The sequence below is a fragment of the Bipolaris zeicola genome, assembly GCF_000523435.1.
Source record: "Bipolaris zeicola 26-R-13 unplaced genomic scaffold scaffold_356, whole genome shotgun sequence".
In the NCBI taxonomy this organism is placed as follows: domain Eukaryota; kingdom Fungi; phylum Ascomycota; class Dothideomycetes; order Pleosporales; family Pleosporaceae; genus Bipolaris; species Bipolaris zeicola.
The window spans coordinates 1-18,290 of record NW_006912405.1 but is presented as its reverse complement, the minus strand read 5'-3'; the positions used below and the strand labels follow the sequence as shown (position 1 = coordinate 18,290).

The 18,290-nt window shown below is 51.0% G+C and overlaps 9 protein-coding genes across 9 annotated transcripts; 5 read left to right on the top strand and 4 right to left on the bottom strand.

Annotated features, from left to right (window-relative positions):
• Window positions 1–975: 975 nt before the first annotated feature.
• COCCADRAFT_9800 (uncharacterized protein) lies at window positions 976–1,617 on the top strand (the record flags this gene model as incomplete). The annotated part of the gene is made up of 1 exon (XM_007719845.1): window positions 976–1,617. The coding sequence occupies one exon, from the start codon at window positions 976–978 to the stop codon at window positions 1,615–1,617; it is 642 nt and encodes a 213-aa protein (XP_007718035.1).
• Window positions 1,618–1,887: 270 nt separating this feature from the next.
• Window positions 1,888–3,415, bottom strand: COCCADRAFT_111110 (uncharacterized protein; the record flags this gene model as incomplete). The annotated part of the gene is made up of 4 exons (XM_007719844.1): window positions 1,888–2,139; window positions 2,191–3,211; window positions 3,270–3,302; window positions 3,351–3,415. 4 exons carry the CDS (start codon window positions 3,413–3,415, stop codon window positions 1,888–1,890), a joined length of 1,371 nt encoding a protein of 456 aa, XP_007718034.1.
• Window positions 3,416–3,908: 493 nt separating this feature from the next.
• COCCADRAFT_111089 (uncharacterized protein) lies at window positions 3,909–4,082 on the top strand (the record flags this gene model as incomplete). Its single annotated transcript, XM_007719843.1, has 1 exon — window positions 3,909–4,082. A coding segment is annotated over one exon (174 nt), but the record flags the coding sequence as incomplete, so codon positions are not given.
• Window positions 4,079–5,143, bottom strand: COCCADRAFT_111103 (uncharacterized protein; the record flags this gene model as incomplete). Its single annotated transcript, XM_007719842.1, has 3 exons — window positions 4,079–4,124; window positions 4,179–4,683; window positions 4,738–5,143. 3 exons carry the CDS (start codon window positions 5,141–5,143, stop codon window positions 4,079–4,081), a joined length of 957 nt encoding a protein of 318 aa, XP_007718032.1.
• A 1,251-nt stretch (window positions 5,144–6,394) lies between these two features.
• On the top strand, window positions 6,395–8,022 carry COCCADRAFT_111102 (uncharacterized protein; the record flags this gene model as incomplete). Its single annotated transcript, XM_007719841.1, has 4 exons — window positions 6,395–6,573; window positions 6,628–6,729; window positions 6,775–7,541; window positions 7,592–8,022. 4 exons carry the CDS (start codon window positions 6,395–6,397, stop codon window positions 8,020–8,022), a joined length of 1,479 nt encoding a protein of 492 aa, XP_007718031.1.
• A 159-nt stretch (window positions 8,023–8,181) lies between these two features.
• Window positions 8,182–9,156, bottom strand: COCCADRAFT_111104 (uncharacterized protein; the record flags this gene model as incomplete). The annotated part of the gene is made up of 1 exon (XM_007719840.1): window positions 8,182–9,156. The coding sequence occupies one exon, from the start codon at window positions 9,154–9,156 to the stop codon at window positions 8,182–8,184; it is 975 nt and encodes a 324-aa protein (XP_007718030.1).
• Window positions 9,157–9,540: 384 nt separating this feature from the next.
• COCCADRAFT_111095 (uncharacterized protein) lies at window positions 9,541–11,674 on the top strand (the record flags this gene model as incomplete). The annotated part of the gene is made up of 2 exons (XM_007719839.1): window positions 9,541–9,734; window positions 9,793–11,674. The coding sequence occupies 2 exons, from the start codon at window positions 9,541–9,543 to the stop codon at window positions 11,672–11,674; spliced, it is 2,076 nt and encodes a 691-aa protein (XP_007718029.1).
• Window positions 11,675–12,426: 752 nt separating this feature from the next.
• On the top strand, window positions 12,427–13,327 carry COCCADRAFT_111090 (uncharacterized protein; the record flags this gene model as incomplete). Its single annotated transcript, XM_007719838.1, has 3 exons — window positions 12,427–12,709; window positions 12,977–13,083; window positions 13,169–13,327. 3 exons carry the CDS (start codon window positions 12,427–12,429, stop codon window positions 13,325–13,327), a joined length of 549 nt encoding a protein of 182 aa, XP_007718028.1.
• A 1,657-nt stretch (window positions 13,328–14,984) lies between these two features.
• Window positions 14,985–17,800, bottom strand: COCCADRAFT_111108 (uncharacterized protein; the record flags this gene model as incomplete). Its single annotated transcript, XM_007719837.1, has 2 exons — window positions 14,985–15,187; window positions 15,238–17,800. 2 exons carry the CDS (start codon window positions 17,798–17,800, stop codon window positions 14,985–14,987), a joined length of 2,766 nt encoding a protein of 921 aa, XP_007718027.1.
• Window positions 17,801–18,290: the final 490 nt, after the last annotated feature.

Here is an 18,290-nt window from a genome sequence, read left to right as displayed (position 1 = left end):
GTATTTCCAGTCCTTTGTGACGATAATTCCAAAAATTGATTTCTCGCTGTTTGTCGTGTTTTTTCTCCTGCCTGTTTTCTTGGGTGTTTACTCTAACTAGAGATAATAGCGTTTTTGAGATCCCAATGTAGAGACCTAATGACCAGGCTACCCGCGCTTTGCAGGGGTCTTCCACCCTAAGGGAAATAGCTAATTAAAGTCCCTTCGTGTGTGCCGGAAAACTTACTTCGTGGGCCAGAACTAGTCAATAAGAGCGCAAAGTCAGCAATTATCTCCGCGCCATGCTGTATCTCATTGGCTCATTCCGGCCCACAAGGATTTCCGCTACATAGGGACCGATACGAGAATAACGCTGCTTTATCGTTTCTTAGTAGAGCGGCGGCATCAGCGTTTTTAGGCAGAGTAAATGGCGACAGCGGCCGAGGTCGCTGTTACCAGTAATAAGAAGGGTTTTCCTCTTTGTAGAAAAATTCTATTTACTTCATAGCTATATATGCTATATTTCTGTAAGAGGGTTCTATAAGTTTATAAATTTTTAGATTTTTGTAAATTTTGATTAGACAGTCGTCACGTGATGAGCCACTAGTATAATGTATGCCGGAATGTTTCTGCCGACTCTCCAACGTTGAAAGGCACGTTGCTATCAGCGGAATGACTATGATCAGCGTTATTTTCTCTATTGGTTAGATCATCTTCACAAAGTGAAAATACTACGATATCTTGATTAAGGTATATCGTGTCTGAACTAGGTTCGCATAAATGCTTACTGCGTGGACAATAAGGCCACCACCTCATGATAGTACGGCTGCTGATTAGCGGCAACAATTCCGCTGCTAACATGCAGTATGACACCTGTCTTCAAAGCCGTAACAGCTCGAACAGCAAATATTCTCTCTGAATAACAAAATATCATCGCGGTACTCCAACAAACACGCATCATCATAATCCTAACCTTGCGTCCTGCAACATCCAATCATGGCGCCAAACCTCCACCTCTACCACACCCCAGGCTCCTGTTCCCTGGCCTCACATATCGCTCTAAACAGCGCTTCACTTTCTTTCAACGCAACAAATCTCCATGCAGCGCGGGGCTTCCCAGCATCGCAGCTACATCTCAACCCCAAAGGCCGGGTCCCGATTCTAGAAATCGATGGTGAACTCATCACCGAAACACCGGCTATCCTTGCCACCATCTCTGCTTTGGCACCTGAGAAGAATTTACTTGGAAAGGGAGTGATGGAGCAGGCGAGGGCGTATGAGTGGATGGCGTGGTTATCAGGGACAATGCATGGACAGGCTTTTGGATGCTTGTTTCGGCCTGCGCGATTTATCAAGGATGAAGTGACGCATGAAGCTCTGCGTGAATCAGGTAGGAATCAGGTCAAGGAGTGCTTTGAATACGTTGAGAAGAAGTTGGAGGCGAGGACCTGGGCTATTGGTGAGAGCTTTACCGTGGTCGATGCGTATCTGCTGGTGTTTTATAGGTGGGGTAACATGTTGAAGATGGAGATGCGGGACAAGTATCTAAACTATACTAGGCTCGCGGATGCTGTCATGGAAAGGGAAGACGTAAGGAAGACCATTTTGAGTGAAGGCATAAGTGCGCTGAACGAGTGAGCAGGTCAAGTAAGGGTGTCAAGATGGTGTGGAGATAGCACCGAGAATGCAATGACGTGTACACAACATCCATTGCTAGAGTGATATCCGACATGCTTTTTTGAAGTTACCCTCTATCTAATTGGAAAAGTACATGAACAATAACCACTGCATGAAACGAATGCTCTCTGAAACATGTGTTTAGTCATAACCGTAATGCAGTATCGTAATTAGTAAAGATTCTGCGAGAAGCCACTCCAATATCAGGAGCAAGATCCGTTGCGCAGATGCTCACAGTTCTTCATCATCTTCATGAGCACAAAGACCAAATTTGCAGCCATCACTGACATCAGATTCTACCTCGGACTCGGATGGAACATCTGTACCCTGAGTGATGACGTTCATCACAGCCAGATTGTGTATCTCGCTCAAGTCGTACATGTTGTGCACAAAACGGTTGATTGCGCTGCGATTTGAAGTCTTTGAAACATTGGCAGGCTCGACATCGAACTTTGCGTGTTCCGGCATAATGATGTCTTCAGCCTGGGAGCATGTTAGTGGGCTGGACATGCAGTCCTTTACGACCACACATACCTGATCCAAGACTTCGTATAGATCCAGTTTCCATTCTGGGTCATCTAACAATGGGTCATTGGACGCATCCAAGGCGTGTGTTATTTCACAAGAAACTAGTTGATGACAAGGAGGACCCATTGCATTATCCCAGTGCCCACGATAGGTCCAGGTCACTGTGAGAAAGGAGCCATCTCGCAAAAAGCTCTCCAGCACCGATCGGAGTGCTTTGATTGCTTCCTCTAGAACATTCAAGCGAATATAGCATTGGTGCATGATAACGTGAAGTTTGAAGTCCTTCTTGTTCTTGATATCAAGTAAGCTGCAGAAGTCGTCAAACAATAACTCACTGCGAACTAGTGCTGTTTCGCTCAAGGTATGTCTACATTTGGAAGAAAGAGCGTGTTGCTGTGGCGGAGTACGGTAGCGATCGATATTGCAATGAACTGTCAGACTTCGGATCAGTTCCATTGTAGGGAGGCCGAGATGAAAAGCGTCGCTTTGCAGGACTAACTCAATGCGACTCGATTGGCATTGTAAGAGATCTTCTTCATTGAGAGACTTGTAGAATGACACTCCGATCTCATGTGCAGTAAGGTCGCCGACATAGTCTGGGGATAGATAGTGTGGGAGAGCAGAATGATCAAACAACTGACTGAGATCGCCATCTTCCGCACGGAACATGCATTGAGCAATGTCTATGAGGCGTGGGAACATTGCAATCGTGTCTGGTGGACAGTAGGGGCATGTGAAGGTGTAGTGTTGCTTGACATGCTGTCGCGCCAGCAGATGGGGGGATGTTCTGTCGGGATCATAGTGCCATAGGTGCTGATATATCATGTCTCGGATCTCTCGTGGCAAACGATCTTGCATTTGGGCTGCAAGGTTTTGATTCCAGATCTTGCAGTATGGGATTATGGTGCGATTGACGATGGTATCGTTCAGCCAATCGCTGTACTGCCCATGTAGCATCAAGCGCCTCGTGGCGAGCCATCGCTTCTGCTCTTCTAGTCGACCTTCTTCACGTTTGATGTCTTTTTCGCTATTTGGGATTAGCTAGATCGTTCTCGTGCGTCGGACATTCAGGGACTATCAGATACGCTTGTGAGAACCGGGCATTTCTGTGCTTTGCCCTATATGTGAGTCAGTATTGACGTATAATGATGTATTAGTGGTCTTACCAAAGCAGCTTCTCTCGTGCTTTATCTAGCTTGTTTTGTGCGAGAGCTTCGGATGAGTTCGTCATGTCTGCAGTCACAGATTGCGGTGTTGCACGCCAGAATGGACGAAGAGAAGTTTAAGTCAGTAGAGAGAAAGGGAGAAAGTTTGCTCTGTATTTGCAGTGCCAGGACAGGGTTGGGAGGGGTACCTGCCGTCAATACAAGAGGTAGGCCAGATCCAGCTTGGGGCTTTCCCCACGGCGCCAGAATGTCGCGTAGTCATGTGATCAGAGTGTATTAGGGAGCTAGATCCAACTCGTCGGTGCGATTGAGTAGCTAAAATGTCCTGCCTCTACCTCCCTCTATCTTGCGCAAGTGCGTGGATATCAGTGTTATCCCAGTCCATATCGCTTCATCATTTCATACCTTTTCAGCACCACAAGCTAATATGGAGTGACGGATCCTGAACATCAACCCGCTTAAGAGAAAAGGTATCGCAGAATATAAGCATAATATCATTTTTAGACCCAATCAGGGTGAAGAACCACAACGCCAATTTCTTAGCGAACTGAACCACACAGAAAGGTCATATCAACCGATGGAAAAGATAGGAGCAAGAGTAGTATTTTTGGGTTATCATTAATGTCTATCGTGATGTTTTTGATTTTGTTTCGGAGACTGGATGACACAGTCAAAATCAGCCCTTCATACGTAGCAATTACCCATAGCTATCATAGCGCAATGAACGCTTAAGAGGGAGGTGAGGTAGGCTCAGGGACACCAGGAGGGCAGTGCCTAATTGCTCAGTTAGCTGGATACTAGTGGACGTGTAGCGAAGAAGTTACTTACCAGTGGTCATTGTGGGGCTCACAAGCCTCGGCAGGCGCAGCAGCAGCCTCACTGGCGGTTGCAGAGGCCGCAGCAGAGGTGACAGCAGAGGTGGCAGATGGGGTGGAAGAAGAGGTGGCGGCTGGAGACTCCTCAGGCGCAGCGTAGCGACCAGGGCAACCCACACCGGGAACAGCAATGTCATAAGCATAGGCCTCAAGAGCAAAGTACTGAATAGTGTCACTGTCCCTAGCGGAGTATGTAGCGTTGTTCTTAGCAAGGTTGATGACACTAGGGTACTTCTCCTCTTCCTCATTCGTGTAGTGCTCTACGACACCCTCACCAACTGGAGGAAGATGAAGAAGGCGGTGTATAAGATCCGAAGCCCAAAAGTAGTTGGTGGCACCATTGGCGACATTGTAGCCATACATGCACATGGACTCAAGAGGCTTGCGGAGCTCGTAGGAGAGGTCGCAAATGACAGTCTCTGAGGTTGCATTAGATCCACGCCAATGGCCGGCCCATCCTGATTTCTATTAGTAACTAATATCTCTTCAAGTTTTGGAGTGAGTTTATGTACCATCCTGGTGACAGTTTCCGTCAATGTCATCACATCGGAAGAGAATACCGGCCTTGTCGCCGTCGACGATCTTGGTGTACCAACCAATAGGTTCACCGGTAGGAGAATCACCAAAGTACTTGGTGTAAATATGGGACTCGTTTCCCCAACGGAGGATGTGATCGCGAGCATGGCGGGCGAGGAGCACTGCCTCGTTGAGCCCTTTCTGGAGCATCGTGCGTTGAGTAGCATTGCAGGATGCATGGATAGGGAAATTATCGACGGCACCAGCATTCCATGTCGAGTCACCGACAGAAATTTGTGCGTTTTCGCTGGTAGTGATTGTGAAGGTATCACGTGGGGCGATAGGTCCGGCCATGACGGCGGAGGCTCCAAGGAGCAGGAGAGCAGAGACACGAGCAGCCATTGTGAAGTTGGTCTGAGGGACAGCAGCCGAGTCTGGGATTGGATGTGAAATTGATATTGAAGTCCCGAGGCGCTGGATGCCGGATACTGGACGAGGGTAGCTGGAGACAAGCTGCAGGCTCTTTATATATCCCACGAGGCTGGCCTGTTGTTAGTTGGCACTATTCGTCTCGGTACTCAAATTCCGAGCTCACGTTGAACAGAGCCGCCGAGGCTTGGAGAAAAAAACGCCTCCACCTGGCAGCTGCAGATACACCCTGGTCTGATGCCCGTTCAGAGAAGCCGATACTACACAACACGGGCCTGAAGAAGCATCCAGTGCTTGGTCTGACGTACAGTCTCTGCGATAGAGCTTGGCTTTCAGCCGCGTGGGGTCTGGAATACATGTTTCTCCGCTCAAGCGTGATTTTGGGGTTGGTTAAGTACCATGATGGGCGCCCAATGGAGAGAAATTCTCGCTCCCAAGATACAAGCTGTCGGGATTCATGGCCATGTTGAGGAAAGCCGAATGTGGTACATTGTGACATCCTTGTATTACTACAGGGACCTTCCAGACAGCATTTGCTGTCGAGTGACATACTTTCGTAGAGCTGAAGATATTGAGATAGTCATATGGATCTCCAATAGGAACTGATGAATGATGCCAAGCTAGACTTACTATCTTATTTTTGACCTGGTTCAGAGGTGAGCTATTGACATCGACAAGATTCGAGAGACGAAGACGTATTTTGAATACTTCCAGCAACAGAACTGCTGTATAGATGTGCGTGTAGACTATCACTACCGCTCTGGTAGTAAAAGCCGCAGCACCACCCACGCATCCCACTATCCATGCACCCAGCATACATCGCCAAGCTGTCCGCCACCCTACTTGTGGCGCTATTCCCGCCCACGTACAGAAGACGCTTGTCGGATTTGGGGCATACAGAGACCAAGCGCAGGCCATGATTCGATGTGTTTCCGGATGTAAACAAATGCCAAGGGCAATCAATCCAACACGGTGCTCAATGCCAAGCGCATCCATGGCGCCTCTCGTCCAAATAGATGGGACCCGGAAAGTTCTTCGTAGGGTTCCAGAGGCCCTGCACCTTCGAACCGTGGTGCCTTTCTTCCGCTCCGCTGATTCCACCGAGGCTTGACCACACGGTTATATCAGGACGGGTGCGCTGACCACTCTTGTCGCACACACACCTCGAGACCAGTCGGCTCGCTTTTCTGGCACATTCACTACCCCCTGGCTATGCCTTCGACAATGCACTTCATGCTCTCGTCAGCGGTCCTGCTTCTTGCAGGGTCTGCTGCTGCCCAAACCTTGACCCCAACCCCAACCAGCACAAGCTCTGTGGCCCGCCGGACTACCTCTGCGCCTGCCACAACGTCGTCTCCAACATTTACTGCCGTATCAGATTGCCATCCACACAAAACCGTACTGTAGGTCACCAACTTCAGAGATTGGGTGGGATATTTTGAACTGACATGAGACAGATGGTGCATGGTTGGTGAGGAAGAGTATCAGGTATCTGGGCCTACAGCCACCGAGGAATTTCAATCGCAATACACAGACTGTCATTCGCATTCTTCTGGAGTGTATGTAAAGTTTCCACTCTGTAGAGTCGACACTAATTTATCCAGATACTGTGTCGACAACAGGGGCGAAGATGTAAAGATCCTTGTCAATGGCGCAGGAGAAGAGTCGCACAGCACAGAAGGAGAGTCGCACAGCGCAGGAGATTCGCATGACCATGGAGAGGAGCCTGCAGCTGGCTCAGCTAGCGAGTCCGGAAACAGCGGCCAGCACTGTCACGAGCACGCTGGTATCCCCCACTGCGTTGGTGGAAGCTCTGGACCAGTATGCGAAGCCCCTGATCGTAACTACAATATTGGTCTTCGAGTCGGTCTTCTTTTCGTCATCCTCGTCACCAGCGGTATCGGAGTTTTCACTCCCGTTCTGACCAGGAAGTTCAACCTCGTCGGCGCTGACAACATCATCTTCGTTGTCTTGAAGCAATTCGGTACCGGTATCGTCATTTCGACTGCATTTATCCATCTCTTTACTCACGCTCAACTCATGTTCTCGAATGAATGTCTTGGCAGACTAGAATATGAGGGTACCACGGCCGCAATCTTCATGGCTGGTTTGTTCCTTTCCTTTTTGGTAGACTATCTCGGTGCTCGTTTTGTACAGTGGCGCCAAAGTAAGCATTCAAGCAGCGGCACAGAGGTTGCAGCGGTTGCCGGCGACAACAAGTCTGGCGAGGTCGCCTCTACTCCTAGCTCGGATCAAGGGTCTGACCACGGTCACGCCGGACACGCACATGGACCCATGCGCATTGCTACCCCCATGGAACAGAAAATTAACGTGATGAACCTTGAGGCTGGCATCATCTTCCACTCCATCCGTAAGTTTATGCTGATGCGCATGGTACCATCCAACTAACGCGCTTCTTAGTCATTGGTATCACCCTCGTTGTAGCTAGTGATGGGTTCTTCATCACCCTCTTCGTTGTCATTCTCTTCCACCAGATGTTCGAAGGCATCGCTCTGGGAACTTGCATTGCTGATCTTCCAAAGGCTGCAGCGGGAACGCTACAGAAACTCATCATGGCTGGTACCTTTGCACTCATCACACCCATTGGCATGGCCATCGGTATTGGCGTGCTCGACCACTTCAACGGCAGTGACCCCAGCACTCTCGTTGCTATCGGAACCCTCGATGCTCTTTCGGCTGGTATCCTTGCTTGGGTAGGTCTCGTAGAGATGTTGGCGCGAGACTGGATGAGCGGAAAATTGATGAACGCGGGTCTAATAAGGACTCTGTCCGCGATGTCTGCCCTGGTTTCCGGACTCATTATCATGAGTGTTCTCGGCAAGTGGGCGTAAGGATAGGACTGAGGGTGTTGCATTGTACGATGTCGAAGTCATGACTTTACTTAACTGCATTTGAAAACGCATTCAAGATCTTTTTGATATAGATCGAGATATGGTTGTACTGACTTTTGAGCTATACGCTCTCTGCTTCAGAGCGGATGAATAATGAATCTACTCCAAAATTGTCGCCTTCATACTTTGCTTTCCAAAACTGTCCCAGACCTCGGCACTCCATTCTCCTTGGCCTGCTGTACTATGGTGCTCGGTCGAACTGTTCTTCAACAGGATGCGATATGGCTCTTCAACATATAACGGGCTCATAGCACGGTATGCTATAGATTTGGGCACCATTTCCATGTCACCACTCTTGCTGGCATCCCTCCAAAAGTCTAGCATGTTGATCAAGTTTAGTGGTCCATGCACAACAGAGTCGCGGTGTCCCTCGACCTCCCTACACCACTCAGGCAAATAGTGTATCTTGTGTCCGTTGAATGTCAAGGCCGAAAATCGGAACAACGAAGTTCGCGTCTGGCAGAAATCCCGTTCGTACTGGCCCTTGGGCAATGGCACTTCTTCCGGCTTTGGTGGTGCTTTCATCGGATTCTCAGGTGTGAGTTCACGTTGAAATACCCAATTGCGACGATCTGTCAATGCAATGCCATGGTCGTTTGAAAATGTTTTTTCTACCCCCACTACCAGCATTTCTCCGCCATTCTTCAGTTTCTTGGGCTCGGCGCTAAGAAGCCTGGTAGTCTCCTCGACTTCCTGTCCTACCCTCAGCAGCGCGTTGCAGTCTTTTGACCATTGCAGCTCACCTCCTGCCCACATTCGTCTTGTGAATGGGTGGAGTGGATTGACAGTGCGGTCCGTGCCGTCTAGGCCCAACTCGGATTCGACAATGGAAGGCGTGAAGTAGACGAGATGATAACCGGGTGGGATAGGTGTCCCGGCTCGGGGCGAACTAAAAGATGAGGGAGTGCGTTTCAGTGTCATATTGAGAAGATGGAGCTGGTTTGCATCGAGAAGCTGTTTCCGGACGGAGACTGGGCCGTTCTGGAAGCGGGTGAGCAGTTCGTCGCGTGCTTCTAATGCGGAGGCTTGGTTGCGGGATGTCGTAGCGAAGAATCGGCGGGCTAGGTGCGACATGATGAATTGTTTCTATTCCGACAACTTGCTTTCCTGATTGACTTGTTTTACTGACTCAGATTGTAGTTACGTGCAGGAGCGGGTGATGATGTACTGTACTCAATGCCGATGCATAGCCGATATCGATAACGTTCTCCTTCACCACCCGCATGCGCTAACATGGAGGTAAATGCAGTATTAAAGGAATTCCGTAACTTTTTTGCATGAATCAAGTTTCTATGATCCGATTAAACATATTGAAGAAAAATCGCTATATCCTTTGTCCCTGGAGAGGCCTTTGGACGAATCACATTACCACAATCTTGCCAAGCCGCCAACTGCTGCCTTGCAAGACCTGATAACCGACTTCGGCTTCTTCCCTAATCCACGCTGCGAGCCGGCAACATGTCTGAACGGCCGCGCAAACGCGCCAGGTTAGCATGCGTGACATGCAACGCACGGAGAGTGAAGTGCGATGTAACCGATCGACAGCCTTGCAGCAACTGTATGACCGCTGATTTGCAATGCGAAACCCGAGAATCGAAGCGCGGAAAGCATGTTAGAAAGCCGCGCGTCGAAGCTGAGGCACGAAGCAAAACGTATGCAAATATTCCCCAGGGATCTTTTCGCGAGGTGTAAAGGCTGACATAAACGTAGTCCACCTAGCTTGCCGGTGTTCAGCCCGCAACGGCATGAGGATGAGGTTGCGGCATCACACGTCCTGGCTTCTTTGTCGTCGAACTTCAACAGTCCTGTCAACACTCAGGCGCCGGTCACTGGTAATCAGAATCAGTTCCCTACGCCATCGACAGCACCAGAAACAAGTAACAGCCAAGCAACAACGGAGAATTTTCAGCCAGAAGATGCCGTCTTTCTCGGCGAATCCAGTTCATTACGTTACGTGGCAGGAGCGCCCACCCCTGCTGCAGTAGAACTTCGCGAGTCTTGCTTCCGCCATGCTCTTCCCAGAGCGGTTAGAGAAGAAGCAAATGTTCCGGAATGGGAGGCTGAAAGGCGTATCGCGAGGAAGAAGGCTCTGCAGGCAGAAGGCGCGTTTTCATTTCCCCCTGCCGACATCCGAAAAGAATTACTAGAGGCCTACTTCAAATGGTTTCACCCGCACTTTGCCATCATTGACGAAGACGATTACTGGATCACTTACAACAGACTAGAAATGTCTGCCCTGCTATTGCAGGCGATGTTGTTCATTGGCGTGATTCACTGTGACGAATCAACTCTGAAGAAACTAGGATGGGGCAATCGTCACCGAGCAAAATGGTTCTTTTACATTCGCGCAAAAGACATTTACGACGCGACTTACGAGACTGACAAACTTGCTGTGATCCAAGCCTTGCTTCTGATGAGCTTTTGGAGGGCAGGCGCTTTGTTGGAAAAAGATGCCCGTCATTGGCTTGGAACAGCCATCAGTCTATCAGAAACACGGGCACTACATCGCTGTGGGGGGAATTCAGAGGAAAAACTTACCAGGGTTAAGAGAAGACTGTGGTGGGCCATTTACATCCGTGAGAGACAATGCGCGGCCGCTCTGGGCCTGCCATGCCGGATACGCGACAAAGATTGCGACGTAGAGCCATTGTCATATTCCGACTTTGCATATGCCTTTCGATCCTCTTCTCCAGCAGATGTCCGCCACAGCTCGACTGCTTATGCAATAAGTATGGTGCAGTTGGCAGTTTTTCTCGGCCGCGTAGTCGATGCTGGCTATCTACCCGGACGCACACTGACGTCCGAAGACACGACCAGGCTTCGCGATGAACTATACCAGTGGAAGAATGACCTCCCCAGCATCATGCGACTTGACACCGATGCTAGCGGCGTGCCCAACTTCCAAGCTAGCATGCTCCACCTCGCATACAACAATCTCCTCATTCTCCTTCACCGAACCAGTTTCATCATGGATGAGAGCCGCAGTGTACCAGCCGAAGGTAACGTCGCGCTCCAGGCCGCTGCACGCAACTCACGCATAGTTGAAGACATGCTACCAGATAGTAGCATCTGTCACGCTCAGATGCACGTCATCACAAACCTATTCAACACGCTATGCATCCACGTCGTCCACTTCCGCCGCTCGACCGGCATTAACCGCACACTAGCCGAGCATCGTGCAAAGCTTTGCCTGCTGGGTCTCCGGGAGCTCCAAAAGACATGGGAAGTAACGAATTGGGTTCTAGAGCTTTTCTTCCACTACATCGATCGAGATACCGCGTCCAGGTTGATCATGGAATCAGACGAAGCAGGGAATCATCCTGGCACTGCTCAACTATCTGATACTTTAAACCAATACCCGGGGCAACAGCAAGGGAATGCTCGTAATGCACAATCATCGGGGATCGTCACGCCTTCTACTCCTAGTCCAAGCCCTTGGCCTTGGACGCTGGACGAGGCGGGTCAGTACCTCTTCATGCAGATTGAGAATGATTTTGCATTTGGCGAGGGTGGTTTGCAGCATTTGAGCCCGGAAGACTTGGTCCTTACGGGGGCACCGGCTGATTTTGTTTTCAGTCGGGGGCAGGAGTGAGTGGGTAGTATTGCTGAGAAGGTTGAAAAAGGATGAAAGATGATTCACATGGGGATGGCTAAAGTAATAGTAGCGACCGCGACATAGTGAAAAGACTGTACAGAATGTCTCGTATTCACCTATGCCACCCTTGTTCGTTCATAAAGTATTTATGGTTTCATAGACTTCCACCAAATAGCCATTTCGTTCATGCTTCTCAACTCGAACTAAGTTGTGCATCTGCCGGCATGCTCGTATTCTTCTCCCGTCTCACCATAAGCACCTTCGCTATCCCCAATCATACGATATACCTTTCTCCTCCCCGTGCACTAGACTTCTTTAGTTATCAGGTATTTCTGGTATAGGGAAGCAGGCCATGCAGTGTGCTGCGCAGCATCTGATTGGGAAACCTCGATCAATCATTCCATTGAGCCATGCTGGGATAAACAGTAGACGGTACCTCTCTGATTTAAATATGCCACCTCTCCAAACTATACCTTATACTGTACGAGTCAGAAAATCCCATTCTATTATATCCAAGCGTCGCTCGACTAAGTGGTCACTGAGTAGCTTACTAAGTCGGTCTCGACCCATCTATGGGGTGCATAACACTCACCTTCTTATATAGTCAAACTCTGCACATTTACGATTATCTTACTTGCGTTATGGCCAACTTCATTTCTTGTACGCAGCGGCATGCTGTGTCAGCGCTGCATCTTCAATGCTTTTATGATCGCCACCTCAATCTAGGCGGATCATTAGTAGGTACATAGATGAATTGCCGTTTAAAGGGTAAAGCGAGGTCTGATGACGGGTATTCCCTTTCCCCCTCTAGGCTGTCCGAGCTCTCTTCGGACCCGATCCTGCCTTATGTACGGCATCATGTCATAGGAATTACCATAATCTCATCCTCTTTCCAGGACGACCCGCAAGGCACAACCTATTGGGCATTTCAAATATGCGCAAGTACTCCCCTCGCTGTTACCCAGCATACACATGCCTCCTCATTCTTCTCCCCCTCACGGTACATAAAGCCTGGCTTACATATCAAGCGCAGTGTCAAGACGGTACGGATCCAAACCACCACCATGGGTGTAGCAGGAACACAGCGTTTCCTGTGGGCAATAATGGTCTAAGTCATTTTGTTGGAGATTCGTGTGGGGCGGGAGCGAGATTGCGGTGGTTGATTCCGCCTGCGTATGAAAAGAGTAGTACGTTTTCTTTTTCTCCCCACACCCACATGCACTACGTTCTTCTACGACTATTCTTTGTTTGTTTCTTTGTTAGAAGATCCGGTCGGCTAATAAAAATTATGACTGTTAGAACTATGTTGTGGCCACGGCGAACAAGGTCCCGTCCCAGGTGGAACTGAGAGAAAGATCCCGTATCCTATGGATTGGTGCGAGGCTGGGCTGGGAAACATCCTCTGCGTACATACCATATCACCCCGAAAGAAAAACACTCTTATTACTCTATGTTTCATTTGTACTGGCTTGGGGGTATTAACGTATACAGTGCATGCCCGCCACACCAAAAGGCCAATATCTACTTGACGGCGCACAGGCGCATTACTTGCAGGTCGATAGCATGGATATATCCCAGGATACGAATACATGTATGCAGCCGGGCGTGGGCGGATGGAAATATTGTGCCAAGCAAGGTTCGAGTTGGTGAAGGGTACGGGTAGAAGATGCCATGAACTCTGCCAGTGAGATACTTTAAGCACTGAGCTTGGAGAAAGAGGACGAACCCTCGGAGGGTAAGAAAGGTGGGAAGCTACAGTCACGTGCATAGGAGCGCATACGTAGCTTCCGTCCAAGAAGACCCTGAAGAACTCCCCCTCAAGGACTCGTATCACTCCAAACCGATATACATACTAATATACTCATAACTACACACCTAATAAACATATTATAAAAACCTGCACTCCTATCAACAAAAAAACCGACAACCCCCTCTCAACCCTCCACTAACACTCAATACGTCACTCACCCTTCCTAAAACCCCCCTCTTCACACATACCTCCCCTTTCTTTTCCCCCTAACTAGCTCATCCAACCATTCCACCGCACAAACCCCCTTTCATCCCTGCATACCACCTCCTTCTCACACACGCACTTAAATACCCTACATACGCCCTGCATGCGCAACCCACAACCCACAACCACAACTGCGCTATAGCATCGCTGCAACCGAAAGCCCCCCCCCCTGCATGACGCTGTACCGGAAGAAAGCAAAGGATGTTAGTTCGGGAAGAAGCAAAAAGGGAAAAAGAAAGGAGATGATGCGGCGAACGGGGTGATTTGGGCTGATCTGATCTACGTGTGGTGCTCATGTGCATGTGCGCGGTGAGATGATGATGATTATGAGTGGTTAGGGAGGTAAGGGCGGACAATCCACGTGCACTGTCTTACCGTCATTTTGTGAATGATGATGGTTGTGATGACGGTGGTGGTGTTGGGCGTCATCATCGAGATTTCCAATCCCAACTAACTGTTCATCGGTATGACTATTACCCCATTTGCCTAAACAGTATCAGGATAGAAATTATCCAACGATGAGTTACACACACTTTTGAGGCAGCCAACAAACATGCAATCGAAATAAAATATTTTTATTTCAACCCCTTAGAAGGTAATTCGGAACGAAGAGTGGTAAGAAGAAAAAAGCAAAGGGATAGAAGAAGAAAGCCATGTACAGAAGGGCAAGAATTGTTTGCCACCCCAGCTCCCTATTGCACGATCTAACCACCCAACCCCCCTTTCCCACGCGCCATGCTTGATGCCATAAAAAAAGAAAGGAAAAGAAGAAACAACTGAATCAAACATGTGTCTCTAAAAAAGAAACAAAACGATGAAAGCTTGTAATCCAAAACGGAATAACACAGCGATGCTAGATCGAAGGCTTTATCGAAGGCGAATGCAATTTTATAAACACCAAAGCACCATAGCTATGCGACTCTTTCCATGGGAACGCCGTGACTGCCGATTTGCACCAGAGAATAATAAAAATTTACAACTTCGTAACCTGGTGCGTTACTACTGGGGCAAGCTGGACGCGAAAAACGGTCCTAGGACAATGTTCCAGTGCCTTTGTCTGCCGTTTACCGTCTGCTGTCAGACGTTGAAACGTGCCATCCTATACCTTGTCCTGTTTCTGCTTGCTGTCCGACGCTTGAGCTGCCATGGTTTTCTCATCGTCTTTTTCTTCGACAGAATTTCTTTGTAGGTTTTTGTAATTAAGCGTTTTCTTCCTCTACTCAACACGACATAAGCACATGCTCCAGACCAGAAAAATGGCTAGTAGCAGTGCATGAAACTCGTTCAGTGGCATCACCTTCCGTCATCGTTGTCGTGCTTCTTTGATCGATCGCGGCCTTCGTAGTCGCTCTCATCATCATAGCGACGACGTCGCTCACGTTCGTGATGATAGCGGTCATCATCGCGATCCTCGTCATCTCGGTCGTCCTTGGAGCGGCGGCTGCGTCTGTCACGGTCCTCTCTCTCTCGTCGTTCATGATCGTACTCGTCATCCTCTATGCATCTGTTAGCAATGCTTGCTTAACCAACTCATTGACAAACTCACCTCTGCTCTCGCGGATCTTCCTTGTACGATCAGCGAGCTTCTGAATCTCTTCCTTGGTCAAGACTCGGAGTACAATCACACAGTCCATGCGCTCTTCGAAACGTTCCTTGGCCTGTTCCAAGGCCTCTGGGTTGACTAGGCGTCGGTCGATCCTTGTCCATCGAGCTCCAACAGGAATGTCCTTGCCCTTGAGAGCATCCTTGTGGGGTGCTACACCCTCGCGGATAGGCTCAGGATCCTCTGGGAACTTGGCAGTAGGCTTGCGGAGAATGCCCTTGACAGGTGCCACGGGTTCCTTGGGTGGCTCAACAATCTGCACGCTCTTGCTAGCAGGCTCTGATTCCTTGTCGAGTGTGTCAGGCTCCTGCACCATGCCTCCATTGTGGGTGGCTGAAGAGCGGTCATCCCGAGAGCTAGGTGCGTCCCGAGGAGGCGATGCACGTGACGGTTCCTCTCGGCCTCGAGACCTGGATCTTTCACGCTCTTCCTTTCGCCTTCGTCTATCCTTTTCGCGGTCAGAGTCGCTCTCCCGGTCACGGTTGCTGCGACCGGCACGCTCGGCTTCTTGTTGGATGCGTCGTCGGTACTCCTCATCGGGGTCTACAGCAGCTGGTTGTGGAGCAGGCTCCTTTCGCCTCTCAGCATCTCGGTCAACGTAATGACGTGGCCGTTCATCTCCACTGCCTTCAGGCGATGGGGCCTTTCTGGAAGAAACAGGCACCTTGTCCTTGTCATCATCCTGTCGGCGGTCACGGTACTTGCGATCTGGGTCAGGGTAGGCTGGATAGTCGGGAGCAGCAATCTGTGCTGGAGGAGCTGGAGGAGGGGCAGCAGCGGCAGCGGCGGCAACGGGGGCAGCCACGGCTGGAGCTGGTGCTAGAGAGTTGCGGCGGCCTTCAGACTTCCTCTCGCGTCGCTCATCAGGACGGTCCCGCCTGTCACGTTCATCGTATTCCTTTCGGCGCTCTCGCTCTCTTTCTCCAGAAGAGTCACGGTCACTACCTCGTTCCTTTTCACGGGCCTTCATGTAGCTAGCAGCGCCCAAAGTGGCAGCAACGCCTGCAACAGCTCCAGCAGCGGTGGGAACAAAACCATTGCCATCGTATTTGTCATGTTTACCATGGTCCCGTTCACGGGGACGTCGGTCATAGTCTGGAGGGGGTACGTCGCGGTCACGGGAACTACGAACCTCAGGCATGCGAGCCTCGGCACGCTCGGGCTGATAGTACGAGGCGGCAGGCTCCTGCACCCTGGGTCGGGGAGGCTCTTGAGGAGGGTAGACAGGCTGTCGATCAAGGGCATGATGATCATGTGCAAGGGGGGGAGGGCCGGTGGGGGCGATGCCAAATCCTCGGGATGTGACGTCACGGTCCTCGAAAGTGGTGTTGTGGCGTTTGTTCTCGACATCCCTGCGGTCGTAGTCGTCACGGTACGTGTCACGACGGTGTTCGCGGGATTCTTGATGAACGGCAGCTGGGGCTCGGGAGCGTGTGGAGGATGATCGGCCAAGGTGTGCATCCGGATAGGGGTCATACTTGGGGACTGGGGTTCTGTCAATCGAAGATGACCGGCCATGGACCCGTGGAGCGGGGTGAATTTTGTCGAAGCCTCGAGTGGATGGTGGAGGGCCGAGTTCACGGGTAGAGGTGCGTGGAGGGCGTTCGGCAATCATGCTCGTCGGACGAGAACTGCGCTCAATGCTGCCAGCACGTGGACGTCTCCAGGCTGGCTCTGTGTCGCGGTACATGCTTGCGGGGTCCGTGTAGGAGTAGCCATCGTTACTCATGTCAGACAGGCGCGGTGAAGGCTTGGAGTCATGGTAAGTACGACCACCACTAGTGACATTGTAGCCCCTATCTGCGTGGTCCCTGTGGCGCGAGGCATCGACCTCTGCTACAAGCTTGGTCAAGTGGCTGGTATCGTCGACACTGTAGACCTTCTTGTGGGATCGCGAGGGAGCAGAGGTGATATAAGTGTCGGCGCGTTTGTCGTAGGAAGAGGTGAGGGGGCTTCTGGGACGGTCGGCATGGGAGGTGGCGTGGGGCGAGTAGGGAGTGCGGAGGGGAAGGGACGTCTGAGGGAGGGCACTGGTGCTCACGTTGGGGCGGGTCAGGTCGTTTGTGTTGCGGCGGGGGCGAGTCGTAGTGTACGAGTCGTACTTGAGGTTGCTGGTGCGGGCAGCGGCGAGAGAGGCAGTGGGCTGGTTCCAGTAAGGGGAATGAATCGACGAGGCAGCAGCCAAACGATCAACGCTGGCGCGTGGGGAGCTGGGGCGGGCATAGTACGACGAGTCGTAGTATGGGTCAGAGAAGCCGCCGGTGGATGCTCTGGCAGGATTGCCATATGCCCTGCGGGGGGACGAGGGGCGCGTGTAGCGCGAGTCCATGGCGCCCGACAGCTTGACCGTCTTGATGTGCAGCGGGGTGGTTTTGGCGGCGGTTTTGGCAGCAGGCTGGGTGGACAGGGAGTTTCTGCGGGGAGGAAGGGGCGGCGCTGCTGTGGGGGAATAAGTAGTGCCCCTTGGGCCCGGCGGGCTGGTGGGGAGGAGAAGGCTGCCCAACATGATGTTAGTGGGAGTAGGTGAAACGGTCAGACTCGGAGAGGCAATGGCAGCAAAGAAGAAGCAGAGAAGCGCATGGCACACGAAGAAGGCGAAGACGAGACGAGGCCTGGCGAAGAGAGAGAGGTCGCAGGTGGACGTACATAAAAGCGTGTCAATGCCGGGCGGGTACCGAAGGGCGGACGCAGGTGTATGTTGGCTCGACGACTAGGAGGCGCGAACCGGTTGCCGGTTTGGACAGACGGACGGTGGGAGCGAGGACGCCCAGGTTTCCCGCGACGAGTGGTGACGCCGGGCGCGGCAGGGGGCGGGGGGGAAGTGCGCTGCAAGGAGGACGTGGTGAGAATTGCTAGGCGGACCTCTAGGATGTGCCTGGCAGCGATGGGCGCGGTGGTGGGGACTGGCGAGGCAGCGAATGAGGCGGGCGACGCACGAGGGGAAGAGCGTGTGCAGTATGTGTATGTGTGTGTGTGTGTGTGTGTGTGTGTGTGTG